General features: G+C 57.1%; 3 protein-coding genes across 3 annotated transcripts; 1 reads left to right on the forward strand and 2 right to left on the reverse strand.

The window, feature by feature from the left end:
• Window positions 1–1,300: 1,300 nt before the first annotated feature.
• Window positions 1,301–2,870, forward strand: PHYSODRAFT_328404 (hypothetical protein; the record flags this gene model as incomplete). Its single annotated transcript, XM_009524693.1, has 5 exons — window positions 1,301–1,429; window positions 1,467–1,640; window positions 1,668–2,060; window positions 2,175–2,552; window positions 2,676–2,870. 5 exons carry the CDS (start codon window positions 1,301–1,303, stop codon window positions 2,868–2,870), a joined length of 1,269 nt encoding a protein of 422 aa, XP_009522988.1.
• A 9,179-nt stretch (window positions 2,871–12,049) lies between these two features.
• PHYSODRAFT_245817 (hypothetical protein) lies at window positions 12,050–14,406 on the reverse strand (the record flags this gene model as incomplete). Its single annotated transcript, XM_009524694.1, has 3 exons — window positions 12,050–13,587; window positions 13,630–14,080; window positions 14,200–14,406. The coding sequence occupies 3 exons, from the start codon at window positions 14,404–14,406 to the stop codon at window positions 12,050–12,052; spliced, it is 2,196 nt and encodes a 731-aa protein (XP_009522989.1).
• A 952-nt stretch (window positions 14,407–15,358) lies between these two features.
• On the reverse strand, window positions 15,359–17,962 carry PHYSODRAFT_246064 (hypothetical protein; the record flags this gene model as incomplete). Its single annotated transcript, XM_009524695.1, has 1 exon — window positions 15,359–17,962. One exon carries the CDS (start codon window positions 17,960–17,962, stop codon window positions 15,359–15,361), a length of 2,604 nt encoding a protein of 867 aa, XP_009522990.1.
• Between the last annotated feature and the right edge of the window lie 22 nt (window positions 17,963–17,984).

A 17,984-nucleotide genomic window follows, 5' to 3' on the forward strand; every position in this document is an offset into this window, starting at 1 on the left:
ATGAAGAGATCCGTCCGCACCAGATTGGAGTTGGATCCAGAGTTTGGTGGTATTTGGATCGGGTAAAAGAGGGATATGCTCGCCAGTTGGCTCATGTGTGGCACGGTCCGTTCCGCGTGGCGGAGAAGATGGGAGTATACGCTGTGCGGATCGAGACCCCTGGAACGGAGTACCGGCTGTTCCCCTTGGTGCATGTTTCCAAGTTGAAGCTTGTGAGGAGTTTCCCAGACCGACCCCAGATCCAGTTGACCGAAGGCACTACGGAACGATACGACTTTGATGAAGTACTACTGCCGGAGGACAGCTGGATCCAGGTTCTAGGTGAAGATGAGTACGAAGTGGAGAAAATTACTGACATGAGGACTGGAAAGCGCACTAGGTACGGCCGGATCCACCGTGAATTGCTGGTACACTGGCGTGGATACGAAGATCCATCCTGGGTGGATGAGGCGGATCTCAACTGTGGATCTATACTGCACGAGTTTCTGCGAAGTCGCACCAACCGAAACCGGTTCGGTGCGATGCAGTCTCACGAAGAGCAGTGAGGCCGGAATCCCCCAGAGTGAGCTGGACAGTTTGGGAGGAGAATGTGGTGATGGATCTGCAAGGAGGTTGCAGATCGATGGATTGGGGACTCTGTATATATGCATGGAATAATCGGACGCGAGTGGTGTCCGACAAGGTGGAATTAAGACGAAGCTGAGGGTGGTTGGAATCGTGAGGTGAAGCTGGAATGGAGTGTGAACGCGGGTCTGGATCGCAGCACAAAAGACGAAACTAACATGAACGAAAGACCGACGAGTAGAATGTATTAAGTCCAGTTTCGATGTACCGAGTGCGGATCCAGCGCCAACGAATCCGGTCAGCCATCAAAAGGTTTGGATCTGGATCCACACGAAGGCTGCCGCCCCGGATCTAGATCCTACTGGTCACCAACCGCGCGAAGATTGAAGAATTTGGCAGGAAGACGCGCGATGTTGCGCGCAGGATGGTATTGGGGAGTATCCCGGTAGTGGTTGCGCCATGGATCCTCGTTGTTACACTCATCCAACGCCTCCAAGAGATCCGTGGGCTCTGGCCGGTTCCAGTTACGATCCGCCAAATTAGCCTGGCGCGAGGCCAACTCTGGGTACCACGTGACTGACTCGGCGCGCTTGGGGAAATGTAGGAAATGTGGATCCAGCAGGATGTCCAGGTCACACCAATCCCGGGTCGCGGCACCAGTTGTGGTGTGGTAATTCCACTAAAATCCTCCTCTACCAAAAGGTATTAGAGACACCAACAACACGCTAACCCGGGTATGAGTCCTAGTGATGTTCCACAAGATGACCTTGAGCCTGGCGAGATTCCGGGAGTGTCGGCCGGCGCTCAGGGTGTTCTGGGATCCATTACGGAGCCTTCCGGTCCCGTCATCGAGGTTACATCCGAGGTTTCACCTTCGTCGGCGACTTCCATTCCTCCGCCAGTCTCGTCTGGTACAGCCGGCGTTGGCCGTGCCCCTCGAGAATCGGCTGCTGGGCTCTGGCGGCCCACCAGACCGTTCACCTGACGGTGAGTCGCCTCAAGAGTCCGAGACCTCCGAGGACCGCGAAGCGTTGTTCCTGGAGATGTTCGGCCCCGACGAAAGAGAGGAAACCTCGGTGGCGTAACCTGTCGCCCCTTCGGAGGCTCCTTCTCCTCTGGCTGCCGCGACCGGGGTTCCTGTAGCCTCACAAGCGGCCACTGTGCCACTCCTGAGTCGACTCCACACTCGGTCGGCCTCTGTTCACGCTCGGGCGATGGAAACAGCAACGGTGACAGCTTCACCGAGGGCTGGACCTGCCTCGATTGCCCCAGCCGTGGTTGACGCTTCCGACGTAGCTCCTGGATCGCGTAAGCTCAGTGGTCTTGCTACCCTGTTCTTGGAGCCGGGTTTCACGGCACCCGGGGCGTCGGAATGCTGGCATCTCATCCAAAACGCCAGTGTCCCCCTCGTCTTCGAGGACGACTTGGTCGCCTCCAGTTCAGTGGATGGGATCATGGAGTTTGGCTTGTGGACGGATCCTGCTCACCCCTTCCAAGTATTGCGCCAGCTTTTCCCAGATGACCCTTGTTTGATGGATACGACGGGTTTCCCATCCTCGGTGGCTATATCCCGTCGTGCAACTGGTCGAGCTCTACTCGTTCGCCTATAGCGGCAGTTCCAGGGGTACTCCTACCACTCCACCGAGAGGGGCGACCTTGGTTTCGCCTTGTGGGAGCGTCGCCACTGGATTAGGGGTAAAACCGTCAAGGCGTATATCGACAACCTTGCCAAAACTCTCGGTCAGCGCAACGTGCAAGTCCTAGCGCTCCGAAAAGCGTGGTCCAAGTACCACCGAGGGCGCAGTTATCGTGCAGATCGCTTGCGGGACCAGATGCTCCACAGGGTGTGGAATGGAGCCATTACGTACGACGGACAACCTCCACAGCACCGCACCGAGGTTTTGCTGGAGCCGTCGTACCTGCAATACTCGTTCGAGGTGATGGAGTGGGTCCCCACTACCGACGACTGGGCCTCCGAGGTGGCGGACGTGGACGCCCGCGAGCCGTGGCGTAACTGTTGGTTCCAAGCGCCGGCAGACCACCCATACAACACGGCTTTCGCCCCTTGAAACGACGTTCCATTGTTTGTCCCCAACGGATCGACTCGGGAGGCCGTGGCGTCGTCGGTCATGGTTGAATCTTCTCTGCGGACTTCGATGGTGGACGCTCCATGGGTGGCCGAGTTCGCAAACGCTCGTCGCTCTCGCTCTCCAAGCCCCGATGAGGAGACGAAGGAGTCGGGTGAAGCTTCTTCCGCCGCCGGGTCAAGTCTTGGCGTGTTGGCTCAGGCTGTGATGGAGATTTAGCCTCGTTAGGCCCCGCTCCAGCTTCACCGTTTCGTACACGTTCTTTTCCAATGTCGACCGAGGTTCGTGGCGCTTTAGGCGACCCTGCATGTGCTATCGCATTCCAAAATAACGCCATGTTGTTCGTTCCATTTCATAATCTTTTCTCGCGTCAACGCACATCGCATTTAATACTCGGTCGCGGTTCCCAGAGCTTCTTCTCTGCCCTCGACCGCTGTGGCTGCCTCAAGCGAGGCTTGGTTCGTAGCTGCGGTCGCCAGGCTTCGTCTTGTCTCCCAGCAAGAAGATCGGGCTTATGCTCGTTGAAGACCGGACTTGATTCGCGGAAGACCGGGCGTACTTACGCTAGCTCCGGTGCGGGTATGTTTTCGCATGACAGCCCAATTTTGACAACCGTACACCCGGTCCGCTGCGGGTATCCGGCGTCGACAGCTTGCATACCCATTTCACCATTAATCATACCCAACCACGAAGTCGAGCGCACTTGTTCGTGCTACTTTCATGGCAATCACTGCGTCTGAAGCCTCGGTCGCCCTCCCATTTGCTTCATCATCACTTGTTTCGTCTGTTGAGGGTTTGACCGAGGCTTGCTTGTGTGAAAAGGCTCGGTGGATTTCCCCACCGAACCCATGTCCAGCTGACCCGTATCAATCCAGGATGCTGACCCGTATCAATCAAGCAGACTTCAAGTACGTCATGGCCGCGATGGATCTGGACCACCAACTGTCGGACACGAGCCGTGCGACGAAGGAAGCTGAGTCCGAGGTCTGGGCGGAGCTCCGCTCAGATTCTGGGCTTGAGCGAAGATTGTCTGAGACCCGAGATGTCTGGTGTTGGGTATCCCAAGTCTGAGCTGAGTCCAGGAAGCAGAGAGAAGCTACGCGGAGTTTGAGCTGAGCCTCGAGTGTGATGACCGGAGTCCCTGCTCAGGTCGAGGAGCTGAGCGGAGCCGGATGGAGTTTGAGGTCAACCTCCCCAGTGGTTGTGGGGCCGTCGTCCAAGATGCCGAGATGAGTCGAGGAGCAGGCGTCCGAGCGAGGTCGTGCCGAGCTTAAGCCCGGCTTCTACTGTGATCATGGAGCTTTCACCCAAGTCGACAAGCTGGGCGAGGATCGAAGGTCTGAGCGGAGCAACGTGGAGTCCGAGCCCGGCCTCGAATGCAATGTTTGGAGTCTTTGCTCAAGTCGAGAAGCCGAGCGGAGCGCCGTGGATCTGCATGAGCCAGAGCGGAGTTGTCGGAGTCCAGTTGAAGTGCCGGGTGAAGAGTCGCTGGACTTAAGTCCAGACAGTGGTACTGACGGCGAAGTGGGTGGTACCGGCGAGTACACTCATCCGGTGAATCAGCCATGAACCAGCCTACATTAGGTGCGACCGCCCAAGATCACGGACACTTCAAGCGGATCTCAACGGCCTCCAGTGGCCCCAAGACGACGCCCGCCGATGTGGAGCCGCAGCATTAGCCAAGACCAAGGATATCGGGCGGATATTCAAGGGAGCCCGGTAAGCATACAGCCGACGCTCTTCGCGCAGCCAGTCAGTGTGTCCCCGGGGGGATATCGCGCCCCCACTTAGTGAGTCCTAGTTTGTGCATGTGTAAACATTGAAACAGAGTTCGTTTTGCCCCAAGGACGCAAGTGGTGGAGGTATTTGGCCAGAAGGTGTCTTGGCGATCATCCACACAAATTTAAGTTAACATGTCAACGTTGTCAGAGTGTTTCGGTGCGACGGCAGTACGGTTATTTCATATTACTGTTACATCTCAGGGTGTATTTCATATTTTCGGGTGGAAGGTGATCCATTCTGAGGTTTAGGCAGGGTAATTGTATTGTGTGCTTGGGGACATTGGCGTGCCCCGGTGCATTGTGTGATTATTAGTATCGGTTCATTGTGGACCTGGTGCGCGGGTAGTCCCAGGGTGTGTGTGAGTGCCTTGGATTCGGACTAGGCTCAAACCGAGTCACTAACTCCAGACCGGGTCGTTGCTTGACTCGAAGAGAAGAAAGGAGAAGCTGGTACGAGCCTCGCCCAGGCTCAGAGAAATAAAGGCGAACTCGGCCCAGACCCAGGCCGACCGGGAAAGAAGGGGTGTTGTGGTTCTGAACCGGAACCAAAGAGAGGAAGTGGAGGCTATATTGTGTGTGGTGTTGTGTTCATTAAGGAAAACCCGGGGCATTTCGGGCTGTGGACACGTGCGGACTGGGACTCGCCAAGTGGGGAGCGAGTTTCGTCTGGGAACACCTCCGGAGACCTTCAACATCGACAGCAGCTGGTGTGGCCGACGCGAGTCTGGGCCCACAGCGTAGCCGTGATCAAAAGAACCGCCAAGGGGATCGCAGAGTGAGGAACACACGCCTCGCCCGACCCGAGTCGGAGCTGAGCCAAGCGTTCAAGCGGCTAAGCCTAGCGAAGCGGAGTGGGAGTGTTCGCTCAGTGGAAGGAGCTGAGCGGAACTCTTGCAGCGCTAAGCAGGGCTGAGCCAAGTGGTGCAAGGGCTGAGCGAAGACCAAGGTCGAGCAGTCTAGCTACCTGAGCCTTCAGAAAGCACGGGCGCTTCGTCACACTTGCGACTTCCGTTGTTCCTGTCTCCATTCCGATATCTCCATTCCATCGTGACTCGTTCACTTAACACGTAACATGCCGATTCCAGTAACTTTCTTCGTCTGTCACTGCGAGCTGGATAGCCCTCGCAGGCAGTTCAATCATCATCTCCAGTAGCCTCGTTCGTCTGACATCGCGGGCTGGATTGCCCCCGCGAGCAGTTCAATCCTCGTTGGGGCGCAGAATTCCTCCTCGTCGGCCACCTGGCCCATTTGCAAACGTCGGTCGCATCGCTTCCGGCGTAGGTAATCGTACAGGAGGCCACCGCACGAGAGATTGGACGCTGGTTCCCGTCATAGCCGACCCACTTCACCTTGAACTCTCGGACGGCCCGGTGAGTACTCGTTAACAACGGGGTCCGGTCATCGAGGATAGCCCCGACTTCATATTCGCCGTCCAAGTGGTCCGGCTCAAAACTGTCTTCAGGCAGTAGTTCCTCGTCGAAGTCAAGACGAGTGTCTTCTGTGACCTCACGAGCCAAACGAACCCTCGGTCGGCCTTCGAACTCGTCCACCGACTTGAGTCGTGAAACATGCACCACCGGGTAGAGCCGGTATCCACTTCGGTCAGGTAATTCCAACTCATACGCAAACTCGTCGACCTTCTTCTTCACTCGGAACGGTCCGTGCCACCGATAGGCTAGTTTCTTGGTCAGTCCTGGTCGGACCCGCTCCATGTACAGCCACACTCTGCTTCCAGGCTGCAGAGGAAGCCTCGTTCTCGTCACTGTAGCTCCGCCATGGTCAGAGGAACTCGGTGCTCGGTCGACTGAGGTTCTATTCTCGTTAACGCCTGTCGTAGCTTCCTTCTCCTTCCTGCCAAGTGATGCATTGTGCTCTTCAGCTCTCCGAGCCTTTGCCGCGGCTTGGTACTCCTTGGCCATCCTCAGGGCGATTTCTTGCTGTCGGTTGACCTCTCGGCGCCATGCTAGCGCGTCAGTTTGGCTACCGAAGCTTCGTTTGAGTGACGAGGACATTGCCTTGAGCGTCGACTGTGCATCCCACCCATGAACGAGGTAAAACGGAGTTTCCTTCCTCGTTGTATCACGGGAATTATTGATGGCGAAGATCAGTTTTTCGGCGATCTCGTCCCAATTTTGTTGCAATGGGTCTTCAGCGTATACGCGGACTGACTGCACGATCGTCTTCACCGATCTCTCCTGCTGGCCGTTGGCCTGTGGTCGGTAGCTCAGGGTCGCTTTCGACCGAGACTGCATCATTTCTGCGAATGCTTGGAAGACCTCGCTCATAAATCGAGGATCTCGGTCATGACGGATCAAGGACGGTGCCCCAAAACGTCGGTAGACCACTCCTCGAAAGCTTGCGCAACGAGTAAGGCAGTAGTGTCGGACATGGCTTTGCCCATCACGAATCCCGTGAACGAGCATTGGGACAACAGGAGAGCCGTGTTGCCACGGCGACTCTTCGGTAGCGGTATCACGAAGTCCATGGAGACTAGTTCGAAGGGCTTCTCGGCTAGAATGTTCCCTGGCGAGTACCCGCGGAACTGAGTTCGGCTCTTACTTGAACTGCAATCAGGGCACGACTTAACGTGTTTCTCAACATCGGCATACTGGCCGATCCAGTAATAGTCTCTCGACGCTCGATGTAGCGTACGGGTAATACCTTTATTACCGCCTTCGAGTGAATCATGACAGCTTTGCAGGACCTCTTGGATCATCGTTGTGAGTACCACGAGTCTCATCTTCAACTCGGCTTGCTCGTCGTCACTTGAACGACGGCTCGTTCTAGTGTAATAAAGCACATCGTCCTCGCTCAACACAAATTGGTCCGCCATTTCCCATGCATCTCGTCCTGTTCTGTATCCAATCTTCGCATCATCTCCCCGGAGCACTGCCTTCAGATTCGACCACCGTAACTCTTCATCTTGAGCGGTGGCGTTCCTCCTTCGGCGTTCTTCCTGTACTACCAGCGGGTCAATGTCTTCCGCGTTCGGTGGGGCTGGTGACGTCTCGGCGCGCAGCGGTGGAGCTTCTGCTTCATTCTGAGACTCGTTCGGCACACCATTGGCTTCTACTCGGTGAGATGCGTCTCCCTGATCGGTGACCGAGACTTCATCTGCAAATCGGACGTGTTTCTCCTTTGCTCTCGCTTGGCGTCTGGTCATCACAGCCACATGTCCGGGTTCAGTCTCGTTCTGCCGTCTGTGGTCGGTTTCGCTTCGCCCAAAATCGAAAAAATTCTTGCTGCGAGGTTTGGCAGAAGCTACCACAGCCCATACTGTGTTGGTTGAGGGTATGTCCTCGACGACGCAACCGTCAGCAACCTCGTAGATGACTTCAGCGATACGGTTCAGCTTCATCAGCTCTAATACTCGGTCGTCCGACGATACCACCGTAGACTTCGTGCACTCGAGAGTCTCGCTTGCCAGAGAGTCGGCCGCAGCGTTAAACTCTCTCACCACATGCAGGTACTTCCCCGACCAAAGCTTGGCCGTGAGTTCTTGGTGGTGACTGAGTTGTTGCAGCAATGACTCCTTCCGACAGGCTATCACCCCTAGGGCTTGCTGGATCGCGAGCCTCGAGTCGCCAACGACGGCTAGATCGTCGGCTCCATGCTGTAATGCAGCAGAGACGCCGTTGTTCATCCCGGTGTACTCAGCGAGGTTGACCGTGGTGTTCTCGAGGTAAGCGCTCGCAGCAAGCACTACAGTCCACTCTGGTAGCTTCCATAGTATCCACGATCAACTGCCATATCCACCGTTCTTCTCGGTCTTCGCAGACCCGTCAAACGACATAACGAAGCCTCGATAGGACCGCGGTAGGCGTGCGTAGAGTAGATGCGGGTCCAAGCGAGCAGTTGGTGACCCACGGGTCCGGGGTGTGACCAACGCCAGTGACTTATCCAAATCAACGAAGTTCGTCAAGCCGGCTTGAAGTAGCTGGGCAAACGAACAGTCGGTTTCTTTGACTCGTTCGACCAACAGATGCCACGGCGACAGCAAGACGGCGAACTGGGTAGCCCGACCGAACAATGTCTTGGACTTGTGGACCCTGTTGAGTGTCGAAAACCGAGTGTAGACCCGGATCCGCTGTCCAACGAGTTGAGTATAACACACCTTCAGTATCAGCAGAAGCGCGAGGGCCTCTTTCTCGACCGGGTGATAATTCATCTCAGCATCCTTCAAAACACGGCCGCAGAAGCGAACGGGGTGTAGTTTGCCCTCGTGCTCTTGCATCAACGTGGAACTTAGAGCCCACTCGTTGGCGAACAACATGACATGTACTTCCTTCTTCCGATCGAAGTGTCGTAGTATCGGTGCTGCCGAAACCTTCTGTTGGAGCATCGCGAAGCTGTGCTTGGCTGCGGTGAGGTCACCCCCGGGCTGGAAGTCCTCGTCCTTAAGCTGGTACAGCGCTGCTCCATAGACCGCGAAGTCTTGGATGAAGTGACTGTAATAGTTGAGTGCCCCAAGGAAGGACTGCATTCCTTTCCTCGTTGACGGGAACGGAAGCTCGGTCACCCCAGCCAGCTAGTTAGCGTCGGGTTGGATACCTTCTGCCGAGACTTCGTGGGACAGGAAGTCTACCTTGGACTGCACGAAGATGCTCTTCGTGAAGCTGATACTAATAAGGCACTCTTCAAACCGTACCAGCAATCGGTCTAGCGTCTCCAAGCACGACTCGAAAGTCTCGGAACCGAAACAGATATCATCTAGGAATGACCGGCGACTGAGTACTGGTGTCAACGAGGATTCATCAGGCTCCACGTTGGCGAACATGTCGGCGATAGGGCTGTTGACCAATTCGGCTACAGCTCCCTTACCAAGCGAGTTATCTCGGTCGGCCTCGAACTTGGTCCGGAATGACTTTGCCGTGCCAGTCGAAGCCTCGTTCACCCCAGCATGAGCTTCCTTGTCATGTTCTTCAGCTAGACGCATGCGCTCCGAGAATTTAAACCATCCTCCCTTCGGTTGGACGAAGCCCAAAAGCGCGTTGTCAATCATGCGTTGATAGATCATCGGTGCGTTCTTCAGGCCGAAAGGCATACGCAACCACTCGAAGTGCCCCAGTGCGCAGACGAAAGCAGAGATCTTCCGAGCTCGTTCGGTCATCATAATGGCCCAGAAGCCGCTAGCGGCGTCGAGCGAGCAAAACCACAAGTACGCCTCCATGTCCGTCAGCAAGTCATCCACCAGGGTCATGGCGTACTCCATAATCTCGGTGATCGCATTAACGAGCTTGTAGTCGATACACAGGCGGATATCCACTCCATTCTTCTTCAGGACGATGACGATTGGCGACGCCCAAGGGCTGTCCGAGAAGGAGATAAGCCCGGCCTTCAGCAGACCCTTCAGCAATTCGTACAGCTTACCGAGGAAGCGAAGCGGGGTCCGCCAAGCCTTCTGCTTGATTGGCGCGTGCCCCTGCACATTGATGTCACACACGACACCGTAGGCTGGAGGCGGCAGGGCGTTGCCGCTCGCAATCATGATCTTCTTGTGGCTCTTCAGCACATCGACCAGGTCCGTCTGCTGCTTCTCGCTGAGCTCGTCATTCTGGACGTTCTGCCCCGAGTAATCCAGCGTCGTCTCCGACGCTTCGGTTAGGTCCGGCAAGAACGCCAGCTCTTGCGCGTAGTCGGTAAGCTCAATCTCGTTCGCGACGTGCTCCGAAACGTCGTTCACGGTGTCATCACCTTCGCCAGACCCTTCTGCAACCATGGTATGCATGACCGAGATATAGGTCGCCTCCAGTAGCTGCTCGGGGTTGTCGATCGCACTTACATCCGAATCATGGAATGCAGTGTCGGCGTCAGCGGTGAAGGTTCCGGCTTCAGTAGGAACGTCGTTAGGTCCTGGGTCGTGTTCACCCCAGTCGACTTCGCTACTACACACCGCAGCCTGGCTCCAGGCTGGACGCAGCGGTCCCTGTTGGCAGGACATCCCATGTAGTTGTCTCGGCCACTGCTACCACGTCGCGGTCATCCTCCGAACCGTCGTTCGTCACGCTGTCACCATCCCTCAGCTCATCACTGGCTTCCGATGTGCGTATGTCGCTCCCTGGCCGGTAGAGTCAGCACCACAGTTCGGATTCACGGGCAGACAACCCGCTCGGCTGGGCGGCGAATCTCCGGACACGTCCGAGTCATCCGACGCGCTGGCCTCGTCGTCCGAACCATCGTTCGACCCACCTGCACGTTCCACATCGGTTGTATCAGCTCGAGCGACCTCGAGCGAGCCCTCACAGACCCTGGGGCCGTCGTCGTAGCCACGTACATCGGGTGACGAATACTCATCATCCAACGGTGCTTGTTGACGGCCTTCTGCCCATGGCGGGGCATCCGGTGGTCTCGGCAAAATCTTCCGCGGCGTAGGATAGGCTCGGCGCTCGACCGCAGGTGGCTGTTCAGCTAGCCATTGCTCGTAGAGGCGACGTTCTCGTCCTTGGAGAGTCTCATCACGACGCGTTGAATAGGCCAGCACCTGCCACTCTTTGTACTTGTTAGAGTCCTCCCTCGCGTAGCCAGTCTCTCGCGGTAGTTCACCATGCGGTACCCACAGTGCCACGGAGTCATGCTTGGCACACTGTGCCGCTGTGGTCGTAATATTGGTGATCCGTACCCACGTCGGCTGCCCCCGTCGAAACCTCGTTACGGTCGGCACGAGCTTGTCCGTGCGTCGTACCCACAAATCGTACTCCGAACGAGGTAGCCGTTGGCGCGGCAGTCGAAACTCTCGCCACTCGCGACCGGGTACGTATAAATCCTCGGTCGGCCCACACGAAGGCTGCGTGCCGTAAGGTTCGTCATCTTCAACACTGCGACTTTAGCAGTGGCACCATGACCTAGTCCGGAAGGCGTGCGGTGCCATGAAATAGATCCAGCCTGGTTCCAGCCGGGACCATGAAGTCCATCCCAAGGACCACATCCACCCTGGCACTGCGATCCATTATCCACATTTCAAATTCGTAGACCTGCTCCCACCCGAGGGTGATCTTGACGAGCGTCCGTCGCCGGGTCTCCATCACCCCTGGGTTGATGCCGCGGACTTCGAGACTTCGTCCGTGGTCCCGGACTTCTCGCACACGTAGACGCTTGGCGAAGCTGGCAGAAATCACGCTAACATTTGCTCCAGTGTCAAGGAGTATCCTCGTTCGCGCGTCGTCCACAGCGCCATTGACCACTGCTCTCATCCGCTTCCTCTTGTCGTATCGTTGGGACGACCACCACCCCAGCCCCTCACCGGGCAGTAATTTCACCGCCCGAACGAGGCTCCGAGGTGGTCCCCTAATCTGGGCTAGACTTGTGATCAAAGCCTCGGTCGGGTGTCCATCACGTTCATCATCATCATCTTCATCAATACCAATCTCAACGAGACTTGCGTCTAGGTTCTCTCCATTTTCCGTCGGTTTCACACGTTCATTGTTCTTCAGGTCGTCAGGCCGTTTGCTTTCGCCCGTGAACGCGAACAGATAGTCCGCATCCACAGCAGGCTCAGCTAACGGTGGCAGCCCGATTGGGACCAACCCAGTTTCAGTTGGCGGGCTGCCTAGTTTAAATGGCTTCCATACACCAGGCTTTGCAGCTCTGGCGACAGGACCTTCTTGTCGACCTTGGACTTCAGGAGCTTGGTGAGCTCGTCGAGTGCTTCACACTTCCCAGCGTCGTGCACCTGTTTGCACAGTGTGCACCGCCGGTAGCAGAAGTGCACCGAGTGGGATGGGCTTCCGCACGCGGCACACGGCCCATACTGGCGTCGACCATCTCGTTCACGGTAGGACGGGCCTCCTCCGTTCCTGAAGCGTCGGTTATCAGACCGAGCGAACGTTCCTTCGGCTGCGGCTCTGCGCTCAGCATCGTTAGCGGCAGCGACATGTCCGGTAGACCCATCCGAGTCGTAATCAGCGTCTGAATCCTCGTCCGAGCGTTGGTCGTCCGAGTATTGGCGCTCATCCTCGAAGTAATCCTCGTTCGCCTCAGCATCACGTCGGGGGCGTATGGAGCCTCGTTGCGTGCACCGACCGAGCCTCCGACCTTCCATTCCGCCATTACATCGCCAAGGCCATCGACCAAAGTCACCCTCGACCGGTGCGGTGACCCGTCACGTCGGTCACGGCGGCGGTCGTCATCACGACGATCGGTGCGGCGGTCATCGTCGCGGTAACGTCGTTCACGGCGGTAACCACTTCGAGAATCCTCGTTCGACCGCGTGTCGCGACGGCGACCGTCATCTTGACTGCGGGAGCGGCGGAACGATGATTCGTGGGTCGACTTTCGGTCGCGGTGACACAGAATGTCGTTGATCATGTCTTCGAGGTCATGAATGCTCTTGACCCGAACGTGGCACAGACTGTCTTCTAAGTTTCGGTCATCACACGTAACTAAGAAGTGTTCCACATGGTCCTTCGCGTCACGTCCACCGTTCTCAAACTGCACGACGGCGTTGCGAGCGTAGCCGTTAAGCCGGTTGAGGTAGTCACATACGTGCTCCTTGTCCTCTCGCTTGGCCGAGTAATACCGAGCCTTCGCAGACTGGGAAAACTTCGAACAGTAGTACTTGATGAACGCCTCGCTCAGCAACTTCCACGAGCGTCTCGTCTTGCGTGGGAGCTGGCGGTACCAGTGCAGAGCTCCATCTCTGAGCTTAAGCTCGAACCGCATACACCACTCGTTGGGTGAAGCGTGCGTTCCCTTCATCTCATAGATAAACGTTCGGAGCCACTGCATGGAGTGCTCGCTCTTGTCGCGCGTCCCGAAGAACGGCTTGATGTTGGCGAGGGGTAGATTCGTGGCAATCTCGAGCTTCGGGGTTGAGCTCTGATTGTCAGTGGCGCTCAGTTCGCGCACCTGACGAGCCCATTCGCTTGGCAGGTCGCCTTCGTAGTGGTCGGACCCGAGGTTGTCGTCACTGTCCGACGAGTCATCTCGGTGGTCGTAACGGCGGCTGGACCGACGACCGGCCGCCCCGCGCGTACCAGTCGTAGCATACGAAGACTCGGTCTCCCTAGCCAAACGTTCACTACGGTCCGTAGATCGCGGGGTTACCATGTGCGAGTCTTGCATGTAAGGTGATGCCTCACCCTTGGCTGCGAAAACTCCGTCATCCGTGGCCGCCTTCCGAGGGTTTGCTGGTAGCGGGACCTTGGACGAGTCAACCGCTTCCGAGGGTTTGCTGGTAGCGGGACCTTGGACGAGTCAACCGCTTCCGAGGCTGAACGAAGCTTCGTTGAGCGCCACTCCAAAGGCGTCGCGCAACTTCTTCCTCCACTTGGTAAGCGCCGCGGCGGCGCTTGTGGGCGTCCAGCTCGCGACAGCAGCCTCCGTCGGGAGGATCTGAGGTTCGCACCCCATCGCCCGCAGGAGGTCCACCGTGTTCGGAGCGACCTGCCTAGTGCCCGTTGAGTTGATCGGCGTGGCCAACGCTCCTCCGAGATCCATCCAGATGGCCTGGCGGACCTGCTTCGGGGAGAACAACTGGATCCACTCGCTCTTGGTCTTCATCAGCTCCAGGCATCGGCCTAGAACCTTTTTGGCCGCAGGGGTATCGCTGTTGAGGGGAGGACGAGCGCCAACCGGCTTGGAGGTTGCCCCTCCTACCGTCACCGAGGCTTTGAAACCCTCGGTCGCACCGTCATCCGCGTCGTAGGCGGGCTCGGGGTCCGGTATGTCGTTGAACGTTTCGGAGAGGTCGCGGGTGATCGACCTCGACCCTCCACTGCGGCTGCCGACACAACCGCAGCTTCCGAAGTCTCGGACATCACAGTCCTGACATCCCAATCATCATCTTCATCGTCTTCTCTGGCGTCCGAGGAATCAATCGCCGTGTCGTAGCTCGCCGAACGCTCGTCGATCGACTCCATCCGATCCGTCGCTGGGGTCGAGAACGAGCTTCCGGAGCGCACCGAAGCCTCGTTGCGCGTTCCGCTCGACTTGACCGGCGTCGCTGGTACCGCTGACTTGATTCCTTTCGCCATCATCACACTTCTTCTTCTTCTCTTCTCTTCTTCTTCTTCTTCTCCTCTTCGCTCGTTGGGGGTAGAGACCTACATCAACCAAGACACACAGAAGGTCACACCAATCCCGGGTCGCGGCACCAGTTGTGGTGTGGTAATTTCACTAAAATCCTCCTCTACCAAAAGGTATTAGAGACACCAACAACACGCTAACCCGCAAAGGTAAGCGCTTATTGGAGCAAAACCTGAAGACCAGGAACGATCCCTTACACCGGGTCGGTTGCAAGCGCCTCTGGGCACCTTAGGTTGTCTTCAGTCAACCCAAAAACCTGTACCGCTAGCCACGAGCTAAGGCTAGGATACTATGTAGCGCTTTCGCGCAACCCCACTGCAGTCCCTCAGAAAGGAAGGGTACCGGCGTGTTAGGCCTTATACAGGGGGACCAAGGTAAAACCTCGGTAGGTACTCAGGGACACTCTAATCCCACAAATATATACTGAACGATACTCTAATACCGTTCCTGCCTCTCCGGCCATGCCAACTCTTGGCGCTACCAAGGAAACTCTCGGTCAATGCACGATAAGCTCCCCGACAGGCATCCACACGCAGCCAGCGTGTCCAGGCACTACAATAAGCTAGCTACACTTACCGAAGTCGGACTTGACCCTTGTTGGCTTTGGGGGAAGACTGTCTTTTTATTACTGAGTTTTTCTGAGGCCCTGGGGCCTCGTTCTGGTCATCCTATGATGAGTCCTATGTCCCTATACAAATATCTAGTGTGAACGGTCGCAATAAGGCGATTCCGGACACATCAAATGACGACCGCGGCTACACTAATAAGTGCGGCCGAAGTACGTAACTAAATGCATTTGTACCTAAAAGTGGGTACCGTGAAGCCTCGTTCGGGGTTCTATTAGGACCCGACGAGTCTTCGGCCACTGACTGTCACTCTACGGAGGATAATGTCATCATCCAATCAGAAGTAGCCATCTCCGTCTCTCGCTTGACCTCGCCTTGATTGCCCCTTGATTGAAATTGATTGTCGGGCTGGCGGGTCAACAGCGTTGGAAACTGCCACTTTCCAATACCACATGACGGTGATCAACAACTCCAAGAACTGCTTCCACGCACGGCCCGCGTGGGATCTACGGTTACTGCGTTCCTTCTGGAACACTATCAGCCACGGATATTTCTTTGCCATCGCATCGGGAATCGGGAAGTGGTGGGTCGACTCCCAGTAGGACATGAGATTAGTGTCTTCGAAGATCCCGTACTCCTGGATCAGGATCCCAAGTCGACCACCCACGTTGACTTCAAACGAGATGGCATCGCCCGGGTTCTCAAGGATTTCCCAAAGGTGGGTGTCCAATAGCGCCCGCACGTTCTCTTCTGTGAGGAGTTCCCAGCAGTAGTCACTGAGTTGGATCTTCGGCCTTCGCCCCTGGGCAGGACCGAAGTAGGGAAATAACCAGCCTGGAGCAGTGGGCAGGATCGGGAACAATACGTCGATCAGCATAGATACCATGGCCACGTCGTTCAGGCGATCCACCAGCCAAGGGTGACAGTCGGCCGAAACCGGCATATGTGCATGCTCACGACCTGGGATGCAGTCAGAGTCCGCCGCGAATGGAACAACGGGAGCCAGAGGGTCTTGTACAGGTGGTCGACGGGCACGATCCGGACGGAGGCTGCGTGGATCGGGATCTTGCGGAGGAGTTGGATCAGGATCTTCGTGCGGATTCGATCCATCATCATCGCCAGGGGCACCACCAGCGCTCGAAAGCAATTGACGACGAGGAGAGGCGTGCTGTCGCCGTCTCTCGTCGGATCGCGACCGAGATAACGCCTCCCGAGTCTGGGCTTCAAACAGCTCATTCGCCATGACCTCAGTCTCTGCGTCGTCGTCGTTGGTCTCCTCACTCGCCTCGTGGTCTTCGTCATTCTCTCCTTCCTCATGGTCGTTGCCGTCCCCTTGGTCGCCGTCGCCCTCCTCTTGGTCGCCATCATCTTTCTCTTCCGGGTTGTCGTCGCCTTTCTCCTCAAGATCTTCGTGACGTTTCCCTTCAGGGTCATGGCGATCCGCCTCCTCCTCCGGGTTACCGCGCCCATCGTCGTCGATCTCTCGCTCGGTGGCAGAGCCGGAAGCTGCGCGATTACCCTCCTGGTTCATGGCTTCATCGTGCTCGGAGGGCGGCGAGAAAATGCGACGCTTGACGGCCGGAGTTGGTTCTGGATCGGGAGTCTCCGGGTCACGATCCCGTTTCGAAGTGCCGGAGTCTACTTGCGGACTCAACTCTGGATCCGCCTCTGGATCGGGATCCCGCTGAGCGGGGTCGGAAGTTTCACCGGCAGGCTGCTGTTCGGCAGATCCGGGGGGGGGCGCAATACGGATCAAGCTGAGGATGTAGGCCGGATCCAGAACCTCTTCGATTGCGCCAGGTCGCGCTCTCGCCAGAGTGGTGATGGAGGTCAACTGCCAACGCGCGACTGAGATGTCCTGCTGTAGCACGTCCCGTTCATGGCTCATCCGAATCAGATCCTGCGTCAGCAACCGACTTTCAGATTCGATCGCCTGGATCCGACGCCCCATTGCAGTTTCGGTCTGCTCGGACGCATCGAAGTTGGATTGGAGGTCATTGAACTCCGAACGAACTTGGTCCACTTCACCTTGAAGGGCGTCCCGCTCCCGGCATACCTGCGCCAGACCCGCGACAGTCGTCTCCTGGAGATTCCGCAGACGAGTTAGCTCCGGGTTGTCTCGTTCCCGCACAGCTTGATCCAGATTCGCCATGGTAGCTCTGTGGGTAGCTCGCAGGCGATTCAGCTTGTCACGAGCCTCCGTGTGCATCCGCTGGTGGGCAAGCAGGTCTTCTCGCGCCTTCATGAGATTCCGCGTGACTTCGGCCAATGATGTGTGAGCGCGATCCCGTTCCTGCGTCAGGGTCGCAATCTGTTGCAGATCCGCCGAAGTGATTTGATCTCCTGTTTGGAGCTCGGCCTCGACCCTTAGGAGCTCCTCCTGCGCTCGATCCATGTTTTGCTCAGCTATGTCCCGCTCGTAGTTGGCGTCTTCCAAATCGCGATCCAGGTCGATGTTTCGATCCTGAAGCTGCTGGATCTCGGCGGTGGCCAAGCTGACCTCGGAAGCCAGGTGGTCGTTATTCTCCTGCAAGCGATCCCGCTCACGCTCAATCTGCTCGATGCGACGCTGGAGATCCCGGATCTTGTTCACCTGTTGGTCGACTTGGCCCTGGAGTTGGAGAGCCCGCGCCACACCAGCCGCAGAAGTAGTTTCTCGGCTGCGACGGACAGCGACTTCCGATCGCAAGCTGCTCAGCTCTGCGTTCTGCTGCTGTATGTACGCTTGAGCCGCGTCCAGCTCCCCCGTCTGGTACAGCAGTAGAGCGGCGACCTCTTCTTGGTTGCGAACTGCAGCATCACGGGAGGCGATCAGAGCGCGCAGTTCCTCCCCGCGAGGATCGCGAGGATCTCGACCGGGTGGATCCGGCGAAGACCGATCCGTGTGACGATCGCTGCGCGCTGACGAGGCGCGGGAGGGGCTGCGGCCGGGGCCGGACATGTCCGCGAAGCTGGGGAGGCGA

Source organism: Phytophthora sojae (assembly GCF_000149755.1).
Source record: "Phytophthora sojae unplaced genomic scaffold PHYSOscaffold_3, whole genome shotgun sequence".
Taxonomy (NCBI): domain Eukaryota; phylum Oomycota; class Peronosporomycetes; order Peronosporales; family Peronosporaceae; genus Phytophthora; species Phytophthora sojae.